General features: G+C 36.9%; 1 protein-coding gene across 8 annotated transcripts; it reads left to right on the top strand.

Moving 5' to 3' along the window:
- The first annotated feature begins 1,669 nt into the window (after positions 1–1,669).
- LOC104114698 (DNA-directed RNA polymerase V subunit 1) lies at positions 1,670–22,827 on the top strand. 8 transcript variants are annotated; one of them, XM_070181783.1, is made up of 21 exons: positions 1,671–1,968; positions 2,583–2,680; positions 3,013–3,139; positions 3,366–3,481; positions 4,159–4,212; positions 5,873–6,037; positions 7,032–7,190; positions 7,282–7,437; positions 9,011–10,744; positions 10,842–11,017; positions 12,276–12,351; positions 12,438–12,562; positions 13,783–13,940; positions 14,434–14,708; positions 15,464–15,637; positions 15,742–15,882; positions 17,939–18,664; positions 18,734–18,769; positions 18,848–19,845; positions 20,774–20,888; positions 22,343–22,827. In XM_070181783.1, exons 2-21 carry the CDS (start codon positions 2,600–2,602, stop codon positions 22,556–22,558), a joined length of 5,808 nt encoding a protein of 1,935 aa, XP_070037884.1. In that variant the 5' UTR covers positions 1,671–1,968; positions 2,583–2,599; the 3' UTR covers positions 22,559–22,827. The 8 variants fall into 8 exon arrangements, with proteins under 8 accessions (XP_070037883.1, XP_070037884.1, XP_070037879.1 ...); XM_070181778.1 differs by having other exon boundaries at positions 18,698–18,769; XM_070181782.1 differs by having other exon boundaries at positions 1,670–1,968; positions 17,939–18,899; positions 19,041–19,845.
- Positions 22,828–24,821: the final 1,994 nt, after the last annotated feature.

Below are 24,821 nucleotides of genomic sequence, written 5' to 3'. Positions count from 1 at the left end.
TGTCAATGGAAAAAAAATATGGGCTATTAAAATTTTGAGGGGTTTCGAGGGTCATTTTTTCTTTTTTGTCGCATTATTTTTCAAAATCATTTTACCTTTTCAGTTTCAAACATGAACTTTAATTTGTAGAAAAGTGCACCACACCACGAGAGAAAACATTAATACGATTATCATAAATTTGATAACTTAAATACAAGTAATTAGCTTTTTGTTGTATGTGATCATTTCTATCCTACTAATCACGTCAATCATACTCAGTAAGTATCATTCAATTTTTTTTTTTCGAATTTCATGTAGTTCACTATTTACCTAGTAATTCATCAATAATCTTCCACTCATTTTAACAAGTATAGTGATTTATGAATGTATATGACATCTTCCAAATATAATAAAAATTACCTTGTTAAGATTAGCTTCAATCTTCTGATGCAACAATTTAACCAATTTGCGCATTATACCTTAGTGAAATAGAAGTGTTAGATATTGTACGCAGGCGTTAGTTGCATCTAATTGTGTTGAAATTCACCCCTTCATGCAATTTAACTCTAATCACATTATCAACGATCAATTAAGTTTCAATAGTAACAATATTACAACACAATTAATACTTCATATCAAATTTAAGATTAATCTTAACGAGATATAACCTTAAGATGAAATAAAAAAATTACCTTCAATAAAAGCAACGATAGATATACTTATAATGAAATTTAAATATCTTCTATAATCCAAACATGCATAATTTATGAATGTGAGGACTATGAGGGCATAAATTGCATATCAATGAATAATTTGACATATATTTTAAATACTATATCGATTTAAGAACTTCTATACGTCTAACAAATTTGTTGGAATAAATGCATTTGTCCTTCCATAAATTCACTTGTTATTCTATTAACCGATGTCACTATATTTTCACTATTAACGAGAATATAGTCATTGAAACAATTGAAATCGTTCTAATGAATCAATTTATTATCGTGATATTTTTTCTTACGTGAATAATGACTTGTTTGTGAATGCTTGGTCATACCAAATCTCTCTACCCATATATTTTTTGGAGAAGGGCCAAAGTTGCTTTTGTATTGTTTGCAATTGCTAAATTTTGCCATACGTTACACTCTTATTCAAATTATACCTTACAATTAGCAGATCTTGTATTTGTTCTTATCATTAAGAGAAACTCTAATGTAAAATAGGTGGATTTCATGTGTCTAAATTTTTGGGAAAAATGTTTACGTATATCCCTCAACTTATTTTATATTGGAGATTCATTAATGGTCAAAGGTAAAAAATGAGTTTTTTTTCCTGAAAAAGAGGATAATATAGAGCAAAGATTTAATGAATGATAGAATTGGTCAATTTTAAATATATGTACAGGTGTAATTTGACTATGTTCACATTTTCTGGTCAACTTTTCAAACAAATAGTGAGTGTTGGCTAATTTTAACCCATTTTAAGAACCTTATTTTTTTATTTAAAAAATCTGATACGCACACCTTGATAAATGAAGCGTTATACTAGCCCGAGGTCATTGTCAATTATTTTAATAGGCAACGGCATCTTTTATGATAGCTACGTAAAATCGGTATAGCACATAGTACAACATTTTGAATACATATATGTATATCGGTCCAACTCCAATTTTCTTTAAAAAAAAAAGGGAAAAGGCAAAACCTTTTTTTCTCCTGGTCTCCTCTTTTTTCCCAATTAGAAGAGCGGAGCATCCAAATCACACACTAAAAGTGTCACTCACTCTGTAGTCTGCATGCACGGAAGAAGCAGTGTCCTTTTTAAGCTACTGAGAGCGAGTGGGTAGTGGGTACTGTAAAACCCTCCTCATTTTGTCCGCTCTTCCTCTTCTTCCCACTATAGCCACACTTGAATGTGATTTGAAGAATTTCCCCAAAACTCTGCTAAAACGTAAACAAGAGAAAACAAGAAAGAACAAGTGGTACAAATTCGGTATGCATTCTTTTCTTTTCCTACAATTTATGCTGAAAATTTCAATGGCTTTCATCTGTAATGCTTCTTTTGCGTTACCCACTTATTGAAAAGGGTATTTTTGTTTATTTGCATTTTAGAAATTGCTTTTATTATGTGTTTTTTTTTTGCGGTGTATTAAATTGGGGTTTATTGACATATGCCTTGTTGAAAGATTAACCTTGTTCTGTCTTGTTAGGTTCGCGCTGTTTGGTAGCTAAAACTAGGGTTTTGGGTTTTCCCTAGGGTTTGATTCTTGGTTGTGTTTTGCTTTTTTTTTTTTTTTTTTTGCATGTGGATTCTGCTTAGAATTATTTGTGCTGTTGGTTGGATATAAGCAGTAGAGAAATTTTTTGACATTCTTATCTTCACCTTTAGGTTTTGATGCATGTTAAATCCATTTATGAAATTATGTCACGTCTTAAAGATTAACAAAAAAGTCAATTTATGAATCTGATTTAGAGTTGTCTTACATTGACTATTTTTCTTTAGCTGGAAGCTGAAAATTTACCCAAAATGATGGTCAGAGGAGATCCTCCTATGTAGCTTTAGCTGCAGTTCTGGGGACCTAATGATTTTTAAACTTTTCTTTTCAGCTGCAGTGTATAAAAACATGGAGGAAAGTTCGTCATCTAAAGTAGCGGATGGAACTATTAGAGGTATCACATTCGGTTTGGCGACACCACAGGAAATAGTAAGTACAAGTTTATGCAGTTTTAATTTTATGTTTGTTACAAGGTTCTCAAGAAAAAAGTACCGGCCTTATTCCATACATGCTTTTTTAAAAAATCAAACTGGTGCATTTAAGGCTTTCTGAAGTAATGTTGATGAATGGTTCCTGTAATATTCTTACTTCTTTAAAGAAAAAATAGTATTTTGTTATTTTCTCAACTTTTCAAGTAATTGTACTGAATGATCTTAGTTCAACTATGAAACCAGTTACCCTTACAATTAAGTTTCTGAGTTGGCTAGTGTTTTTTTATGCTGTGTCGGTTATGAATTCCTAATTTTTCTTGTTTCTGGCAGTGTAAATCCTCTATTAGTGATTGCCCCATTACCCATCCCAGCTTACTTCTCAACCCTTTTCTTGGTCTGCCTCTCGAAGCTGGCAGATGTGAATCCTGTGGTACTGCAGAGCCTGGACAATGTGAAGGTACTATAACATTTTCATCTATTTCACTTCTATTATTTCTTTAAAACATAGAGGTAACGCTAAGGTGCAAGTGGAGTGTAATATGGTATGCGTATGTCGATAAATCAGTGAAGTCGAGAAGTCGACAGGGGCTAAATGCTGGCTTGGCTTAATGCGTAATTGGAATTATATGCAATTGCTGAGCCCTTCTTCTGAAGGGTCAAGTAACCCCAATTTTCCGTTTCAGGTCATTTTGGATACATTGAGTTGCCCATTCCTATTTATCACCCTGACCATGTCAGTGAGTTGAAAAAGATGCTAAGCCTGCTTTGCTTGAAGTGTTTAAAGATGCAAAACAGAAAGGTATTGGATCTTATTAAGTTCTCCGATTTATGATAAAAAAAAAAATTATTTTTGTTCAAAGATCATACATGAGGAAGTTTAAGATCAGTAGCGTTGAAACTGTTTTTCTTTAGAATTATTTTTGTTGCCGTTAGTCAATATATAAGCAAACATCACAATGTTACTGGTGATATGTCGGACCCTACATTTGGACTTGTTATTTTAACAAACATAATGTGGCCATTTGCTAATCTTTCTGGGCCCTTTTTAGATCAATTTTCTTTAATGCTGCCAAATGATGATTTTGTGGAGGTTACTGGCTGTCAGATATTAACTCTGGTAGTTTTCAAAATGAAAAAATAATAATCTGATACTAACTCGACAAAGAGTATTATTCAAGCTGATAAATAGCTAAACTATTTTTGGTAGGTTAAGTGGTTGATATCTTCGATTCCCATCGAGTCGAGTTGCTAATTCTGTAATTTGTTGCGAATGTACTCCAATTTTATAGGCCTAAATTGTTCCTTTTCCCCATCTAAGGCTACGGAAGTTGAATTGACGATTTTCATGGACTTGTCTTTGGAAGGTGCTTAGTCCATGAGTTTTGGCTTGTTTTCTGCAGAGATGTAAAATAATTTAAATTTGATGTGAAAGTGCTCTCTGTGCGATCTTCTAACCTTTATTGGGATAATACTCAGGTTCAGGTCAAGCATGTTGGTGTTCTTGAACGAATGTTGTCCTCATGTTGTGAGGTGAGTATCTAGCTGCCGTGCAATTATGTTTAGTTGCTAATAAAAAATATATTGTTGTTGAGTATCGGCATTTATGTGCCTCTAAACTGTTCAGAGTTTCTTATGTGTTGTAAACTCAGTTATTCATATTCTTATAGCAAGGTCAGGTTTTGGTCTTTTCCTTGTCTGTGTTTTGATTTGCATGGTTTCCTTTTTTTTTAAAATATATATATAATTCCTTTCCTTTTTTGATCGGTTATAAATTGGAAATTCTAAGAACCAACCAACAGCAGCATTGTTATCGATCGACCTGATAGTAATTATTATATGGACTACATATGTTCTCAATAAGACCCTCTATCACTTGGAGTGTATAACTATTTTGTGCCCTCTAACTGGGTTTGTAGTGTCATTTATTTGTCATGCTTCATAGAAATAGTGTGCTTCAACCAACCTTTTTTGCTTGTCCCTCTGCCTCTTAGTTAGTAATGCAAGTTTTCTTAGGCACCTGCATGGAACAATGATTTTTCTTTGTAAGGGTGACTAAACCCGTGTTGACAATGGTGGCTTTTTTAGTTTTTTATTGAGGGAGCTCTTTGAGCTTTCTGTGGAAGAGTCGTTGTCCTTGAAATTTATTTGTTGTATGCCATAAAAAGTAAATGAATCATAGAAAAGTATGTGCAGAGTTGAGATTGCTGTATATGAGATTGTTATACCTGAGTACGATCTAGTTATTTGACTTCTTTCAACGAGGTAATGAAGTTATCTTGTTGGGGGCATAGAGTGGTGGTCCTTTTCCTGTCTTTCTTTAAACAAAAATGAAAGTTTGATAAAAATAGTGAATAAAAATGAATGAAGTTTTGAAGAAGAGGCTTTTCTTCCTTAGCCCCACCCTTACCCACAGAAGGGGCATAACAGGCAGGAAAAACAAAATAAAAACCAGTGGGGAGGAGGATTGGGCGAAGGGCAGAAAGAAGGTGAGGTGTCTAACACTGTTAACATTTTATTGATGCAATATTTAACTTTCAATTGGCATCGTTTCATTATTTCTTGTATAGTTTTGGTTAGATTAAGTAGATCAATACCCTAAAATTGGTCATATTTAAGCCACATAGTTCAACACATATAGGAGCAGACATGTACTTATTGTTTTGTGTGGCGAGGAAATCACCATGTTTAGTTCATGAAATTTTGATGAAAATCAAAAGGGATATCCCTTCTTCTGGAGATTCGTGAATATAATAAACTGATTGAACTGGCAATTTCTTCCACGTTCACCTGTGTGCTAAACTGTTCATCGAGTTATGTGCTAATGTCAATTCTATCAATAGTTATTCATAGCAAAAGGAGATAGTTGGTATCTGTTTGTATTTTTTGATTTTGTTTACCAGGAGGTTCTTCGAGGAAAAGCTTCAAGTGTTTATCCAAACAGTGTTGTCTTACCGACAACCTGTTAAGAAGAGATTCTCTGTAGGTACTAAAAGAGAAGGAGCTCATGTCTTGTTGCCTAGCCATAGTCCTAAACTGAAAGACACTGAGCACTTTATTTGACTATGAATATTTATAAGCTGGAGTCTGTTTAAATTTGTAGCAATTTTTCTTATTGAATTCATAACCAGAAGCTGAACTTTACTTCTTGAATAAAGTGACTTATGGATTTAATATATTTGATATGATGTAGGATGTCGTACAAATCTCAATAAATGAGGGTAAAACCTCAGATGGTGCTTCCTATTTGGAACTGAAAGTTCCAAAAAATGCTGCAAATCTTCCAGACTGGAACTTCTTGGAAAAATATGGCTACCGCTATGGTGACGGTTATTCTCGACCTATGCTTCCTTCTGAGGTTAGCTTCTCAGTCGCTGCAGAATCACCACACCATTTAACAATTAGGGGCTGAAGAAAATCAGCTTATAAAGAGTTAACTTCTGTAATAAGCTGAATTGAATTGGATTGGATTAATGTCTTTATTTTGCTTCTTGAGATGCTCGTAAAAGTTAGTATACATTTGGTGCCTCTTGGTCTATCTCTAGTGGTTAATGTATTTGATATTGGTTGCTTTTTCTATGTTGCCCTTCTGATATGGGATATCATAGCTTCATGGTTCCATCACTTAGTCTTTCATGCAAATCCATTACCTGTGAAGTCAAATCTTTGTCATTCACTGGCAAACTAAAATGAACGGCAGCTGGGAGAATTGTGACTGCATTACAATTAGGTGCTAATCCCCTTGTCCTTTTGGTCATGCCTCACGACTCTGCCACTGGGACATGGTCAGAAGAGTATGCTGCTGTCTTTACGATTTTATGAATTCTGACCTCCCGCAATAAAACTCACTCATTTTATAAATATTTTTAACCAGTGCACTCCTATATACAGCCTAAAGACATTGTTTAGGGTAGCCGACTAAGAGATGGAAAGATACACGAATAGTGATAACAATAGTGCTTTTTGAAAAATACTAATGCTGTGGTAGTGCGATTAACCTATAAGGAGAGTGGAAATAACTAGGATGAGTTCTTTTTCGCTGGAACTCAGTATTTTCTGCTAGTGACAATGTTTAAGATGGGCTATTATGAAGTACATAATCTGGTATATGTTTTTACTTTTTAAACCTTTGATGACATTGGAGATTTCATTTGTTGGATCGTTCTCCTTGATATATATCTTGGTGGTTGTACCTATCATAAAATAAATGTCTGGGAGTTTGCTTTCTGGTTCATCAATTAATTCCATTTATTGATATTATTTTACATTGCAAAATCAGTATTTTGCTCTGGCTAATAGATATCTCAGTTTAATTTGCTTTCTCTTGTTTTTGTTATCACACACGATTTTAGGTTCTTACAATTCTGAGAAGAATTCATGAAGATTCTAGGAAAAAGCTGTCAGCAAAAGGCTATTTCCCACAGGATGGATACATCCTGCAATACTTACCAGTACCTCCTAACTGTTTGTCTGTGCCTGATATATCTGATGGGAATAATATCATGTCTTCGGTAAGACACATAAGTAGAATCTTATATATTGTTGGTATTCTCTTGTCTACGTCAAGTTGCAAGTTATCATAATTTTATGTTGCTTTTTCAGGATCATTCTATAACAATGCTCAGGAAGGTACTGAGGCAGATTGACATAATTAAAAGTTCAAGATCTGGTATACCTAATTTTGAGGCTCATGAAGTTGAAGCCAATGATTTACAAGCATCAGTTGTCCAGTATCTCCAGTTTAGGGGGACAGGCAAGGTACTGAGACTGCTTTTATTGTTGGATTTGAACAACGATTTTAATTTCCCCATCTGTTTAACTGTTAGAGTGCTTTGTGATTTTATTGGTGAGGCTTCCAATGTTATGACACTTCTTATTTGGAAGAAGTTTGTTGCATTTGCAATTTCTAACAAATAGTTACTGCACCACTTTGTGCTTTGAGTGTTCGACAGTTTGCTGTTTCTTTTTAAATTCCTGAGTATATATATTAAGTGTCTGCATCTATGAGACTTGACTAATTTGCATTTCTAAACAAACAGAAAAGTCAATGATGCCAAAGTTCAGGCAGTGATGAGTTTCTTCAAATTGCTCTGTTTCATATCTGAAGAAATAGTGGCGGGCATAGTTTGGGCAAACCCGAAATTCAAATCGAAATCCGAATATTTTGGATTTTTGGTTTGGATTTTCGGATTACGGATTGGATTTTGGATTTAATTTTTAAAATTTTTGGATTTCGGATTTGGTACTTTGGATTTTTGGATATCCAAAAATCTAAGTTTTTTTATATTTTATATTTAGTCCATTATCCATATGTCAATCGTAACAAGTTCAATACCCTACCCATTAGATAGTATCTCATATATTCAATATTAATTACTAAGTTACTGTCAGAAAACTTTCTATTTGGACATGGTTTTACTATTGCTACTTCTTATCGGCCGTATTAATATCTCTGTTGCATTTCCTTGATAATAATTTTATTACTTAAATACTTTATTTGGATGATTGCGGTGAGAATGAGGAACTTTTCATGAGTAATTCATTTGGCTATTCATTTTTGTAAACCGAAGAAACATCTCAACTTATAAACTCAAAACCGAAAATCCAAAATATCCAAACCGATCAATACGAAACCGAACTTAAAAAATCCGATCCATTCCGAGCTTATTTGGATTGGATTTGAATTGTCATTTCTTCAATCCGAAAACCGAAAATACAAACCGAAATTTTCATATTCAATCCGAACTGCCCGAACGCCCACCCCTAGAAGAAATCACAAACCATTTTCTGTTTCTATGTTTTCTTTTATACTTTATTGAGAGTTTGTTCACTGTAGCTAGTGGAGTATTTTTGTTACCAAACAATTTAAGAAATATCACGTCCACTCGAAGAAGTTCCTCAGTATACTTTGCTGAATATAAATTGTCGGCTCCATGTAACGTGGAAGGAAATGGTGAGGAAAAATGAAGATGGTTCTGTCTTAAACTGGACAGTGCACTCCAACAGTGTTGCAGGGGTTGATATGAGTTGCCTTGACCTTGTAGGAGAGGGAGGTATTTTTTTTTGGTTTGGGGGGGGGGGGGGGGCAGTAAAGGCCTTGACCTTGTTTTGCAGTTGGAGAACAGGAATGCAGCCTTTATCTGATTTCAAATGGGACTGAAAATTTGGTGAATTTTCTGAATAGTACCTAATTTAGGATGAAAAATCTATTTTCTCAGTGAATCATGGAATGTAGAAAAACAGAGAATTGCTGGGTTTGAACAGAACCCAGAAACTTTAGTTCTTTGATATTTAATTCAAGAATATAATTGATGTTCATTCTCAATACTAGGCATCTCGTGACGTTGATAAACGTTTTGGAACAAACAAGGAAGCAGCTGATACCACCACTAAAGCCTGGTTGGAGAAGATGAAGACCTTGTTTATCAGGAAGGGGTCTGGTTTCTCGTCTCGAAGTGTCATAACTGGTGACCCATATAAAGGGGTGGGTGAGATTGGCTTGCCATGTGAAATTGCTCAGAAAATTACTTTTGAGGAGAGAGTAAGTCAGCACAATATGGCATACTTACAGAAATTGGTGGATGAAAAGCTTTGTTTAACCTATAAAGACGGGTCAAGTACTTACTCTTTGAGAGAAGGGTCAAAGGGGCACACATTTCTACGACCTGGACAAATAGTGCACAGGAGGATAATGGATGGTGATACCGTTTTCGTTAATAGGCCACCCACAACACACAAGCACTCCCTCCAAGCCTTATCAGTGTATGTCCATGATGATCACACTGTAAAGATCAACCCCCTCATATGTGGTCCCCTTAGTGCTGATTTTGATGGGGACTGCATTCATTTGTTTTACCCTCAGTCCCTTGCTGCCAAAGCAGAGGTTGTGGAGCTCTTCTCTGTAGGGAAACAGTTACTGAGTTCACACACTGGTAACTTCAATTTGCAGCTTGCCACTGACTCATTGCTGTCATTGAAGTTAATGTTCTCAAAGTATTTCTTCGATAGAGAAGCTGCCCAACAGTTAGCAATGTTTCTTCAGATGGCCTTACCTGATCCTGCACTAGTAGATGTTCGTAAATCAGGTACCATGTGGACTGCCTTACAGATCTTGGGGACTGCCTTACCTGATGGCCTTGATAGTTGTGGGGAGACGCATACAATTGGGAAAAGTCAGTTCTTGGGGATTGAGTACAACAAGGACTTGCTTTCATCCATTCTGAATGATGTTATCACATCTATCTATTTTATGAAGGGGCCAAATGATGTGCTGAAGTTTTTCAATTCTTTACAACCTCTATTAATGGAGAATCTGTGCACAGAAGGTTTTAGTGTTAGTCTCCGAGATTTTTACACGTCAAAGGCTGTTAGGGATGGTATCCAGGAAAGAGTTCAGTGCATGTCCAAGTTGTTGCATCACTTGCGGTCATCCTATAATGAGTCTGTGGAAGTACAATTAGAACATCACTTGCGTAATGAGAAACTTCCAGTTATTGACTTTGTGCACAAGTCATCTGGCATTGGTGTTCTAATTGATTCCAAGAGTGAATCTGCCCTTAATAAGGTGGTTCAACAAATTGGGTTTTTAGGCATGCAAATATCCGACAGAGGAAAATTTTACTCAAAAACATTGGTAAATGACATGGCTCGACTGTTTCAGAAGAAGTATCCTTCTGCTGGTAGTAACCCTTCGGAGGAATTTGGGTTGGTTGGAAGCTGTCTGTTCTACGGGTTAGACCCTTATCAGGAGATGATTCATTCGATCTCTAGTAGAGAAGTGATTGTCCGCTCAACAAGGGGATTGACTGAACCTGGGACTTTGTTCAAAAACTTGATGGCCATCCTCCGTGATGTGCTAATTTGCTATGATGGGACTGTTCGGAATGTCTCCAGCAATTCCATTATTCAATTTGAGTATGGGGCTAGTGGTGGGTCAAATTTCCCAAGTGAATTTGGTGCTGGTGATCCTGTTGGAGTGTTGGCTGCAACTGCTATGTCCAATCCTGCATACAAAGCAGTTCTTGATTCCTCTCCGAGCAGCAATTCCTCCTGGGAGATGATGAAGGTAGTGCTTCGAATACAAGTCCTTTTCTGCCACTTCTGACCAGCTACTTTATATGCACTCACCTAACTGTGTCCCCAACCCCTTTTTCTTATTTCAGGAGATACTGCTTTGTGGAGTGAGCTTCAAGAATGATGTTTCTGACCGTCGGGTAATCCTTTATCTGAATGATTGTGGGTGCCGTAGAGGGTGCTGCAGAGAAAAAGCAGCGTACCTCGTCAAGAATCATTTGAGTAAAGTATGTCTTAAGGATGCTGCTGATGAGTTCTTGATAGAGTAAGCACCCTAATCTTTCATTTTTTATGCTACCACTTTCTTGTCTTCTAATAGTGTGTCTGTGTACCTACTATCTGCCCAAAACAAAAGTACACTGTTGAAACCTGACACATGAGGCTTGTGGAACAGGTGCGTCATTGGACTTGAGACCTGAATCTCAATAAGGAAATAATAAAAATTAGTAGGCTGGCTTTAAAATCTAGTGCGTTTTAGGGGGTTATTAGGCCAATTTTGCCAATAATAATTTATAGAAGTTGAGATAAGAACCATGGAAGTTAGTTTGATGGGGGTAGGGGAAAGACAATGATTACCTTAATATACTCCGACCAGATTGTAGCCAACTTAGTTACTGCGTCAAAAAACATTTTTCCTGATCTAATGGAATTGCATTACACTGGTTTCACAGTTAAATATTTATTTTATTAGACTGCCTTGGTGAGGTTCTGCAAATTTTCAGTTGAACTTTTGCTGCTATTCTCTGATGCCTGCAGTTATCTTTTCTTGTTTATAAATTTTTGAACTCCATTTTCTTTTGCTGCCCAAGTGGTATTTCTGGTACTACATGAAAGTGAAGAGTTTCTTTCTTATTTTTAAGTTTGGGATAAAGTAACAAATGCTGTTGATTAAACTGGAAAATTCGGCATAAGATTTATCCAGAAAGTAGAAAATCGTCATAGAAAACATGATTATCTGCAAATAGCACCCATCATTTATGCTTACTGAAATGTCGAAGGTACTCAAAAAGTGTGAAAGAACGAAAAGGTTCCTCTAATATGTACAGAAGACTTTTTTCACTCCCTTGAAATCGAAGAGAACTAATGCAACTGCTGCAAGGTGGCGACAATCTTCAGAATAGGAATGATTTCAAGTACTTTTTCTTCTCATGATAAAGATCTGGCAGTTTTTCCCAAATTATTAGACATGAACAGCTTTTCTGTTCATAAACTATCAAGCACGTTAGTTCCATTATCATCATTTTGAGTTAGTTATTTGTTTTACCTCAATTTAATAGCAGCACTTCTTGCACATACAGTTCATTGCTTTCATTATAAAGGTACTCAAACTTTTACATCTCAAGTGTCATGCTAAAACCTGTTGATTGTTGATAAAATTTGGATTCGAAGTTTGCACTATTGTATCTCAGTTTAACTTATACATATCCAATATGCTATAAGATATAGTAGCGACCTCTGTGAAGAGGTAAAAGGAAAATGATCTAATTATTTTAGTCGGTGATCTTACTGCTTCTTTCTTGTAGATATGGAGGGCAACAAGCAGGATATGAGAATTCTGAAACAGGGACTGGCCTCATTGGTCATATTACTCTCAACCAGGTTCTACCTATTTTTCGAACTTACAAGCTTTGGAGTATTTTTTTCGTGAACTATTTCGTCATTGATGCTTCTGTTTGGGTTAACAGGGACAGCTGGAAAATCTGGGAATCAGTGTTCTTGAGGTTCTTGAAAGATGCCAAGAAAATATCAGTTCATTCCAGAGGAGAAAAAAGATTGGCAATCTTTTCAAGAGAATAGTTTTGTCAGTGAGGTCAAACACCATTTTTTTCTTATTGCTTCAATATGACTTACTGATCTTGCTGTTTTATCAATCGGTATGTTGTTAAATTTCTTAAGTTTTTAGCATCACAGACCATTATGTTAGACGGTTTAACTTTAGTGACAGTATGTGATGTAAAGACAGTCATATGTGTATGCATCTCTAGAGCGGGAAATCTTAGCAGCTCTTTATTCATTTTAGTACTACAGGTCCTATCATCTGTGGAACTGTAAACATGGCATGCGCCTTGTTTTCAACTCATCCTATTTACCTGAATATGTTTAAATTCACTTATTGTCCGACTGAGAGACTTGATAGTCAAGCATGAGGAATTGTCTGCATGTTGCACCAACTGTGTAGTACTTTTATGCTTAAAGGCTACAAGGTCAATATTAAAGTGATGAAGGACTCTGATCGGTTTAATATTTTTAAAATAGTGTAGAATAGTGTCCTACACCTATGTCAAGCAATTAACTGTGCCTCAATCCGAAACTACTCGGCTTCAGCTATATGAACCTTTATATGCGTTCTTCTCTCCTTGGGTCCATTTCATCCCGAATCTATTTCTATATGTCAGGCAGATGTGGCTCTTTATTCGTGGACTTGGAATGCAATTCATCTCTTTACATATCCTAGAAGACTATTCATCGTTTATGTGGCAATTTCTATAATAAATAAGCTCAGGCCCAAATAATGTTAGGATTGGCTAAATGAATCCTCTGGAACGATTTTGCTCTATTAGGTCATTGTAGTCCAAGTCATTTTAATATTACTTTGCTTATAGTTTTTTCGGCAAATTAGGGGTTCTCTAAAACTAAAGTTTTTTTTTTAACACTTACTCCTACACTTGCCACTAAAAAAGCGACTGTTTCATTGAAAGAACCATTTGTAGATAAATTGGCATCAATAACTAGTATCCCTTGCATGAGCTATTGTTAGTATGTATCCATCTTTATGGACCTCATCCTAAGGATGCCTTCTTGCCTTTCTTGTTTCATTAATTTTGTCACAGAAATCAGCCTACAAGTCTTTGTGCTGCGATTCCTGATCTGTTTTATACTCTTCTATCTACCTTGCATCTTTATCAATTCAAGAGACTAATCAACTGCTGTATAATCTTATTACCCATCTTTAATTATTACTTTGTGTGCAAAATAAATCCTATGCGCTTACAAAACATTTGCATCATTATGATTTTTTATGTTATGCAGTGAATTTTGTTCGTTTTGCTACAATTCTGGAAGCAAGTGTTTGAACACACCATGCTTGAGGTTCTCTTGGCCAGATGCGAGTGACGATCACTTAGAGAGGGTTTCTCACATTCTTGCTGATATGATATGCCCAATTCTGTTGGATACAGTTATCAAAGGTAGTTTTGGATTAACTGAACATGTTTCACGGTATTTGAGTGTGCGCGTGGTCATTTTGAGTATAAATCCAATCCAGTTTTTACATCTAGTGTACTGTTAAATTTTCTTTTTAAATTGAGTTTTGTCATGGAAAGAGAAAAAGGAGAAGGTTGATAGTATAGGTTGGACCAAGGTTCCAAACCTGTTTGTGTTGAACTGGTTTATTAGTTAAAACGGAGAACTGGATAGTTACGCTGGTTCATTAGTATAAATGTAAAGAATGATGGTTGTTTTGTCATGAATAAGGTAAAAAGGTTTCAGGGTTTCTCTATTCTTATTGATGTCATCTTAAGGTGTTACAGTATATCACATTTAAGTACTATGCACATATATGCATTTTCTGTTATGGCTTCCTAGGATAACTGCAGTTGCGAAGAATTTCAAGAAAATTATACCGCGGTTTTTCTTGGAAATGAATGCTTGATTCTAACAAAGTACACTCATAATGGACAGGTGATCCAAGGGTTTCAAGTGCAAATATAGTTTGGATTTCTCCTGACACAATGACTTGGATTAGGAACCCGTCCAAGAGTCAAAGTGGTGAATTAGCTCTGGATATTGTTCTCGAAAAAGAAGCTGTTAAGCAAAGAGGAGATGCTTGGAGGATTCTCATGGATTCCTGTCTTCCTTTCATCCATTTGATAGACACTAGGCGCTCCATCCCATATGCAATAAAGCAAGTCCAAGAACTGATTGGAATTTCTTGTGCCTTTGAGCAAGCTGTTAAGGTACACCATTAAATGCGTTGACTTTCTTTCTATTGTGCGGGTAATGCTCTGTGTGCAGCCACACACGTACCCTGAGGCATTCTCATGAACAAACATCGCGGCCACATCACAGTCTCTGAAAACAGACCTATTTGCAAAGCCACTTGTTGACCCCCCCCCCCCATTTTTTTTTTTGTTATTGATAAAGTTGCTTCATTGAAAGGCATCAAGCAGATGCAGTGATTACAAAAATAGAGATGCTAGCTCCATTACAAGATGTTATGATAGGATCTGGGAGCTAGCCAATAACCAAAAAATATACCTTAAAGAGGCTAGTCTAGAGTGAGGGAGCTCAAAAAATCTAAAAAGACAGTAAAACTATTTACATAGGACTGTTTGGCCCAACAAAAAAGACTAAGCAAACATCTGGCCTTCAGCAAGTGAGTTGGAGGTGAGACTCCATCAAAACATCTGAGGTTTCTTTCAGTCCATACCCTTGTTGAACCTTGAAACTTGAAAGATATCCTTACCATGAGAGATAGGATTTTTGAGTAGTAATTATAAATCTGATCTATCCACAATATCTGTGGACTTCCTGGGATGACTATGGTGATTGGTTCAGCTACAATTTTATTCTTAAACATTTTGATGATCAACTTTTCCTTCCTAAAGTGTACTTGACAACCAACTGTGTGTAAAACAAGAAATTTTATATTTTCCAAAGGAGTTCCTTTACATTGTAACTCGAAGTGCTTACAATATGGTTTGTTTTGCAGCGCCTATCAACGTCAGTTACAATGGTCACAAAGGGTGTTCTCAAAGACCACCTAGTTCTATTGGCTAATAGCATGACTTGCGCAGGAAATCTGATTGGTTTTAATGCTGGTGGAATAAAAGCATTGTCTCGAGCATTAAACGTGCAGATACCATTTACGGAAGCAACGTTATTTGTAAGCCGCATTAGTTTTCTTCTGTTCTCTACAACATTTTACATTGACTACTTTCCCTGTGAGCTATCTTTTTAATGAGAGTCCTATTTTATTATCTTTCTTAGACCCCAAGAAAATGCTTTGAGAGGGCTGCTGAAAAGTGCCATGTTGATTCTTTGTCAAGCATTGTGGCTTCTTGCTCCTGGGGAAAACATGTGGCAGTTGGTACAGGATCTCCATTTGAAGTTCTCTGGAACACAAAAAATGTACGTCTTTTGCTGTAACATCTTTTAATATTTATTTGGTATAAGAATGCGTTATATTGGCTTTTGATTTGATTGTGTCATGCGATTGGTTGATATATGCTATCAGATACAACCATTTCTCTATATTGTTATGTCTCGTTCTTTCAATAATTGGCCGACCGGAGTTATATTAAATTACAGATCATTGCATGCTCTGACGAATCTTTAGCTGTGTGACATCACTTTTCTCTAATTATTGCTCTATTATGTTTGCATCTTATATTTTGGAACACCTGTTTTCCAGTTCTACAGTAATAATTTTTCCTAGTTTGAATACAATATAACCTCTATTACTCCAGATACAGAAGTCAAAAATTGAACCCACCACTGCCCCCTCCAACAGCAAGTAACTCAACTAACACGTTCAGTTCTTCTCTTGATAGTCATGCCGATCAACTAGCACAATTGTAATGGAGAGAGTATCTGGCTAGAGGTTGAAAGTTCAATGTTTTGGTGAACATGTATTCTCTTTTAGGATGATGAAATTTATGCTTTGATGTTTACAGTCGTCCACTATGATCTTTTTGAGATAAGTTCACAGTGCGAGAACCAAGAATGTAACCAAGGATGCAAGAAGTGTGTGGTTATTCTTTCCTCTAATGATTGACTTGTCTAAATTGGTTCATGCCACTGTAAAAACTAAAACTCCAGGAAGAATAATTACCTATGTACTATGTATCCCAAGTGTAACCTGTGCACCTTTATCCTAGTTTATCCAATACATGTATGGTAACAAATATGTGGAGTAAAAATGGTCTATACTAACTTATACTTCGTGCCAAAGAAATGCATTTGCTTTTCCTAGATGGCTTGATCTTATGTTTATATAATGTTAGAAGATTCAAATCACTGAACCATCTTTTCTATAATTATCCGTGACAAATTATGTAACCTTAAGGAAGAGAAGACATAAATAACCTTGAAACTTGTGCAAAAAATGCATGGAGCAGTAGATTAGCGGTGCAATATGATTTTCCCATTCCATGCAAAGGTGATTTTATTAAGGTAAAAGAACATAAGATGGAAAGGTTGGACAACTATGGAAGCAACTTTTCCAAGGACTTGGAAATTTGAATGCAATTTTTCTTTTTCTTGTTGTAAATATAAAAAATTGGGGACCTATGTGCCTCAAACAACCAGAGAGTTTTGACACTGTTATCTGATCTCTGTCCTTGGCTAAGTTTGATTTCTGTGGTAGCATGTTGCTGTAGACTGGAAGGTTGCTATTTCTTGTCACCTTGAAATGGAAGCAAACACATTCTGTCTTATACCAAAAGTAAAGTAGACACCTCATCGATCAATAAAAGTATAAATGACTCAATGTATTGCATGTATGCTAACTCATGCATAAGAAACTTATTTTCTCATGTCTGGACAATTCATGTAATAAGATATTTAATGAAACATGTGAGTGATCCTTTTATTTATCCCTCCCCAAGAGCTCCCCACTTTGCTCCCTTGGGGATTCGAACCCACAACCTTTGTGGTTGGAAGTGGAGGGTGCTTACCACTTGAGCAACCCTCTCTTGTGACATGTGATGATCCTCAAAGAATTAGTTGACTGCTCTATACAGATTATGATGTATTATTTAAACAGTGAAATACTATGTAAAAAATTTAATTCAAATTTGGACAGCTGTAAAATCAGCACAACGCATTGAACTTTTTTGGTAGGCCAGGAGCCATTATGTTGAAATGGTGGTTTTAATTGTTGTATTCTCAGCAGCCATTAAATGCAAATTTGTGTTTCAAGCAGGTTGATTACATTTTACTTGGTTGAAAGTTCTGTAGTTGTCATAAATAGCTTTCTTGACCTGTACCATTAAGCTGAAATCTTAACCAGCTTACCACTAGCATGTGTATTTTCATCCAACACATCCAATTTTGGGCCTAGTTTAATGGTCTATGCATTTAAGTTCTTTTGTTTGATAAGCAGCTGAATATTTATTGTCGAAGTTGCACATTTTTTTGGTTTAAGGGCCTTGAGGCTAACATGTGAAAGTCTTTTTTGTGCAAGGTTGAATTGAATATACCGGATGCACATGATGTTTATAGCTTCCTGCACTTGGTGAGGAGCAGCTCTGCTCAAGAAGTAGAAGGTACCAGTTGTCTTGGTGCGGAAGTTGAAGAACTGGAGGTGGAAGACGAAGATATGGGATTATACTTGTCTCCCGATCGGGACTCTGGTTCAGATAAGCCCACTTTTGAAGATAGAGCTGAATTTGATAATGGTATAGAAAATGAAAACTTAGATGAAGGAAAGCTAAGTGGCTCTGCATGGGAGAAGGCATCATCTGAGAATGTCAAATCTGGTGGTAGCTGGGATATGGCTAAAACCCAAAATGGTGCTGAAAAGGCTGTCAATCAGTCAGATTCCTGGTCTTCTTGGGGCAGAAAGGTTGATGAAGCTGAGAATAATCCTCGTCAATCTGGGAACGGAGAGCAGCTAGAATCATGGTCTGCCTGGGGAGGAAAGGCTAAGGAAGTGGACAGTAATCCTCAGCAATCCGGGAATACAGCGCAGTCAGGGTCATGGTCAGCATGGGGGAAAAAGGTTGATGAAGCTGGGAATAGCCCTCGCCAGTCCGGGAATGAGGAGCAGTCAGGATCTTTGTCTTCCTGGGGGAAAAAAGTGGAAAAAGATGGTGGTTCGTGGGGTAAAAGGGTTGAGGAAACGGAAAATCATAATCACCAATCTGGGAAAGATGAGAAGTCAGGATCTTTGTCCTCATGGGGGAAAAAGGTGGAGAAAGATGGCGATTCTTCTTGGGGGAAGGTGGAAATTGATGGTGGTTCGTCTTGGGGGAAAAAGGTGGAAATTGATGGGGGTTCTTCTTGGGGGAAAAAGGTTGAGGAAGCAGAAAATCATAGCCACCAGTCTGGGAAGGAAGAGAAGTCAGAATCTTTGTCCTCATGGGGGAAAAAGGTGGAAAAAGATGGTGTTTCTTCTTGGGGGAAAAAGGTGGAAAAAGATGGTGGTTCCTGGGGTAAAAAGGTTGAGCAAGCGGAAATTCATAGTCAACAATCTGGGAAGGAAGAGAAGTCAGAATCTTTGTCCTCATGGGGGAAACAGGTTGAAAAAGATGGTGGTTCTTCTTGGGGGAAACAGGTTGAAAAAGGTGGTTCTTGGGGAAAAAAAGTGGAAAAAGATGGTGGTTCTTCTTGGGGAGAAAAGGTTGAAGCTGAGAATACCCCACGACCATCTGGGAAAGGAGAACAGTCAGGATCTTGGTCCTCATGGGGGAAACAGGTGAAAGAAGATGGTGGGGCTTCTTGGGGGGAAAAGGTGGAGAAAGATGGTGGGTCTTCTTGGGGGAAAAAGGTTGATGAACCCGAGGATAAGCCTCACCAGTCTGGGAATGGAGAGCAGCCAGGATCTTGGTCCTCATGGGGTAAAAAGGTGGAAAAAGATGGTGGTTCTTGGGACGGGCCTAAACAGTCAAATTCTGAGTCGTCTTGGGGAAAAACTACTAAAGGTGGTGGATTTGGTTCAGCGGCTGCTGAAGGCAATAGAAGGGTTGACCAGTTAGTTAATGGATGGAGCTCTAATATAAGCGGAGATGAACAGTTAAATGAACCAACTCGTGATGACGCTACAAAAGTTGGTGGTTGGAATTCTTCAACAGTTGGTGGTTGGAATTCTCAGAAGGTTGGTGTTGAAGAGAGTGATAAGCAACCTCAGTGGGGTCAGCGCAGACGTAATACAAGAGGAGATTTTAGGGATAATTCACGAGGTTGGGGCTCTTCTAGTGGTGGAGAGTGGAAGGGCAACCGGCCTGCAAGATCAGCTGATGACTCCAATAGAGGTGGGAATTTTACAGCAACAAGGCAAAGGATGGATATATTCACAGCAGAGGAACAAGACATACTTTCAAATGTTGATCCTATTATGCTGAATATCAGAAGAATAATGCATCAGACAGGGTAAGTTCTATATATCGCTGAATTCACTATATACATTTGTGACAACTGCTACATGATGAAAATGTTAATTCCAGCAGAGAAATTGAGTCTCATTTCCGATTATTTATTTATTTATTTTTTAAAATTTATAACCGTGGTTGGGTAGCTGTTACCACCCACCAGCGCATGTCAAGGATGACTTTATCCACCAAGGCTTCGATAGATGAGAAGAAATCACCTAGTGTTTGCCTCCATTGGGATTTGAACTTGAGACCTCATGGTTCTCGACCCACTTCATTGACCACTGGGTTACACCCTTGGGTGCCGTTCCCTCTTAATTCTTTCTGCAGAAAACTGGCTGCTATTGGATTTACAATTTGTTTGTAGTCTACCATATCAAGTACTCTGCACCTACTGCTCTCAACAAAAAAAAAAACAACAAAAAGGTTCCAAGCACCTATAGACAGGTCACAGATTCAAGAATTTGAACAATTATTTTTTTTCAATCTGCATATGTTTTCCCCATATTATATTTTGTTAGCAGTTTCCTTACTGTTAATGGAAAACAAGGGATCACAACTACCCTTGGTAGGGTCAAGTTATGAGTTCACAGAAAAAGAAAAGGCTGACGGATGTTTTGGATAGAAAGAGAGAAAGGAAAAAGAGTATGGTGTCATTTTGAGTTTGGATTAGTTCTAGTGAGAGGGAGGATTAAGTCGTGGATAAGGTAAAAGTCAATTTCGTTTCCATCCAATAATGCCGAAAAAGGCCAAGCATTACAAATAGAATAGGTACAATATTCAGGATGTCACGAAAAATGACATCCATTATTTGCTCTGCTAGTCAATAATGAAAAGCTTATTCTCTTCCCCTTCCTTTATTCTCAATTCTGCTTAAATGGTCTATTTTCCCCCTTATAACATTTTCTGGTTACATTTTCTTCGCGAAGGTACAATGATGGTGACCCATTATCTGCTGATGACCAGTCATATATCATTGACACTGTTCTCAATTACCATCCGGATAAAGCTGTCAAGATGGGAGCTGGTCTTGATTATATCACGGTAAGTGACTCTTTGCCACTTTTTTAAAACCTACAGTATTTAATGATGCTTTTAAGATATTTTCTTACTCTGGACCATATTCTACTCTAGACAATTAGTACCAAGGTTTTGAGCAACAGTATTTTTTTCTTCTTGACATTGTTCAAAGTGGAGCCTTGGAGCAACGGTCTTACTCTGGACCATATTCTACTCTTGACTGTTATGTTAGGTCACGGGTTTTTGCCGTTGGAATTAGCCACTGATGCTTCCATCAGGGTAGGCTGCCTACATCACACCCCCTTGGGGTGCTTCCCTTACCCTGCGTGAACGCGGGATACTTTGTGCACCGGACTGCTCTTTTACTTGTTAAAGACAGTTCATTAATTTTACAGCAAAATGTGCGGTTAAAGATGTTGGGAAAGGCAAGAAAAGATATACTGAAAGGACTATAGAGTTGATAATTAAATTGCTCCCATTGTAATCAAGCTTGTGTGAGCATCGGGGTATAATGGTGTTTTCTACAGCTTTTTTCAAGTTGTACATTAGTATTGATACCTGTGGCGGTCAGCCCATCATATTCCAATTGATCCTATATTATCTAATTTTAAGAGGTGATAAACATTCGTGATATGATAGTATTATTTTCAGCCAAGTGGATAATGCTAAGTCATTATGTTGCCAATGTTTGCAGAATTTTGCTGCTTTCAGTGCTGGAAGTTGTAACAGTTGGTCTGAAGAGATTGAGAACCTTGTGTTAGTTTTGCAATTAGACTCAAGTTTTTTCTTGGTCGCCATTAGACTTAAGTTTTTTCTTGGTCGCCGTTAGACTTAGCTTTCAGTTGGTCATTACTTACTGCTTGAGGAATTTTTGAAACTCTCCACTTGGTTGTCATTAGACTTGAGGAATTTTTGACCCTCTCCACTTTTCATGATTGGATAACTTCTCCAATGCAGATTAGAGACAACATAGAAGCATATACTTTGCTTCTTTCTTCTACTCCCCAGGTCAAATGCACCTGGGTCCTACTTGCCGAGTGCTCCCCTGCCCTATATATGTCATTTGCTTTTAGGAGAGCAGTTTATTCCATTTTCCGACCAGTTAATTCAATGAAAGGAAATTACAGTGGCAGTGTTTAAATAACATTATCTTCTGCATCTATGCGAACTTTATTTTTATAAGCACCAATACAAATGGCTTTCATTTGTTCCCTTGCGACAACTTGAGAAGGAAGATAATGTCTTTATTTTGGTTTGAATGCGTTCTTGAATAAATGAGGATGGGTGTTAGCTGTTACTCTGCTACGTAACTTACATTGTTGAACTACTTGGTTTTCAGGGGCCATGAATTTTGTGTTAATCTTGTTTCTTGCATAATTTTAGTTGTGTTCATATGTTACACGCGTCATATTTACTGTGAGCATTGATGACTTTTAGGTTTCAGTTTAACTGGGCTAAGATTTAACCTGTGTAAACAGGTTAGCAAACATACCGAGTTCCAGGACAGTAGATGCTTCTACGTTGTTTCTACTGATGGTGCTAAGCAAGATTTCTCCACCCGGAAATGTCTGGAGAACTTCATCAGGTCAAAGTATCCTGATAAGGCTGAGACTTTCAATGGCAAGTATTTCAAAAAGCCTCAACCTCGCAGCACTAGAAATGCATCTCCATCTCCATCTCCATCAGTTGGTTGACCTTCTCTTGAGTTCAGATAGTTGTACAGTTAACTTAGTTGCTTTGTGTAATTGATGGTAAGACAATGAGCTAAAGGACACGTGTATGTTGGCAAAGTTGGCAGTTAGAAATCTCTCGTGTATATAGTTTAGTCCCTAACTTATAGAATTTTCAGTAAAGTCCTTTTCAAGGCTGTTTGGTAGCCAAGAGCTGTTAGCCTATTCACCTTTGTAAACCACCAGCACACTAGCGTTGATGAATGATTGAAAGCTTTAGCTTTTTCTGTTTATTTCGTTATTCCATTCCAGTGTCTTCTTCCGCATTTTAGTCTCAATAGTTTTCTTCGTTTCCTTTCGTCTCAATCTTGGCATTTGCTGGAGCTAGTAACGAGAATCGTTACGCCTTGTAGAAAATTGTGCTGGTAAAATGTGAAGACATGCAGATGAAATTTGTATGCTTCTTTCATCTGACTATAGAAGAGGCAAACAACCTGATGTATATCAAAAAGTTAAACTGTGCAGATTTTATTTTGTTTGAAAAAACCCCCAAGTGCAGAAATGTCTTTGAACATATTGTTGTATTGGAGTTATGTCAATGCTAGAGCAGAGACCATCAATGTTTCTAATATATTGACTGTAAAAAAGAGTTTCCAAATAAATAGCAGACGTCTTTTACAAGAAGTTGCCAGGTAGTATCTGAGTAGTCCTGAAAGTCAGATTGGCTCAAGAAATAAGCGAACAGTCGCTGCGCGAGATCGATGCCAGGTCGCCCTCGTAATAAATGGGCTTAACTATACTACAACAGCTTATTTGTTAAAACAATTTTCGCTAATATGATACTACTAATAGGTGGATGTTATAAATATATTATATTATGGATGTTGTAAATAAGCTTCCTGAAGAAATGTATCCATATGAGACTCCGCCGTATATATGTTTATCTATTTAGTACTCTATTGGAAATAAGCCTCCTGAAGAAGCTTATCATTTTGGTACTCCGTTATGGATAAACATAACCCCGATAGAAGATTATCTATATCTGATACAGTAGCAACTTACAAGCAGCTTACACAGCAGCTTGCAGTAGCAGCTTACACAACAGCTAGTGAGGATTTTGAACCCCGATCTGTCGAAGAATGTCGACAAAGATTTGATTGGCCAAAATGGCAAGGGGAAATTCAATCAGAATTGAACGCACTTGCTAAAAGAGAGGTCTTTGGACCAGTAGTCCAAACACCTGCTGGTATAAAATCAGTTGGTCATAAATGAGTTTTTGTGCGAAAAAGGAAGGACAAAAATGAAGTTGAAAGGTACAAGGCTCGCCTTGTCGCACAAGGATTCTCACAATGACTTGGAGTCGATTATGAAGAAACATATTCACCCGTTATGGATGCCATAACATTTCGATATCTCATCAGTTTAGCCTTACGTGAAAGGCTTGAAATACATATGATGGATGTGGTTACAGTTTATCTGTATGGGCCACTTGATAATAAGATTTACATGAAAATCTCTGAAGGATTTAAAATGCCTGAAACATATTCAAAATCTCGGAAAATGTACTCAATCAGATTACAAAGATCTTTGTACGTTTTAAAGCAATCTGGGCGCATGTGGTATAATCGCCTCAGTGAATATTTGCTGAAAGAAGGTTACATAAATGATGTTATTTGTCCATGTATTTTTTATAAAGAAAATGGCATCCGAATTTATTATACTTGTTGTTTATGTTGATGACATAAATCTTGTTGGAACTTCAGAAGAGCTCCAAAAGGCAATTGAATATATTAAGAAAGAATTTGAGATGTAAGATCTTGGAAAGACAAAGATTTATCTTGGTCTGCAAATTGAACATTTAGCAGAAGGGATCTTTATCCATCAATCTGCCTATACAGAAAGGGTCTTAAAACGCTTTTACATGGACTAAGCGCACCCATTGAGTACACCAATGGTTGTTATCACTTGAAGTGAATAAGGACCCGTTCACCTCCAGAAGAGGAAGAGGAACTCCTTGGTCATGAAACACCATATCTAAGTGCAATTGGTGCACTTATGTATCTTGCTAATACTATAAGACCTGGCATAACATTTTCTGTTAATTTACTAGCAAGATATAACTCTTCTCCTAGAATGGGATTAAGCATATTTTGCGATATTTAAAGGGAACTCTTGATATGAGTTTGTTTTATGCTAACAAAGGTAGTGCAGATCTTATTAGTTATGCAGATGCAGGTTATTTATCTGATCTCCATAAAGCTCGATCTCAAACAGGATACGTATTTAC

Source organism: Nicotiana tomentosiformis, chromosome 1, assembly GCF_000390325.3.
Source record: "Nicotiana tomentosiformis chromosome 1, ASM39032v3, whole genome shotgun sequence".
Lineage (NCBI taxonomy): Eukaryota > Viridiplantae > Streptophyta > Magnoliopsida > Solanales > Solanaceae > Nicotiana > Nicotiana tomentosiformis.
The sequence above is the reverse complement of the archived record's forward strand: the minus strand, read 5'-3'. Positions and strand labels throughout refer to the sequence as shown.

What these genes read in the sequence shown, in the direction of transcription:
- LOC104114698 (XM_070181769.1), top strand. Translation starts at nt 2,600, where the DNA reads ATGGAGGAAAGTTCGTCATCTAAAGTAGCGGATGGAACTATTAGAGGT. An exon ending in GACCTATGCTTCCTTCTGAG is followed by an intron (nt 6,038 to 7,031) that starts GTTAGCTTCTCA and finishes ACACGATTTTAG; the next exon opens with GTTCTTACAATTCTGAGAAG. An exon ending in GGAATAATATCATGTCTTCG is followed by an intron (nt 7,191 to 7,281) that starts GTAAGACACATA and finishes TTGCTTTTTCAG; the next exon opens with GATCATTCTATAACAATGCT.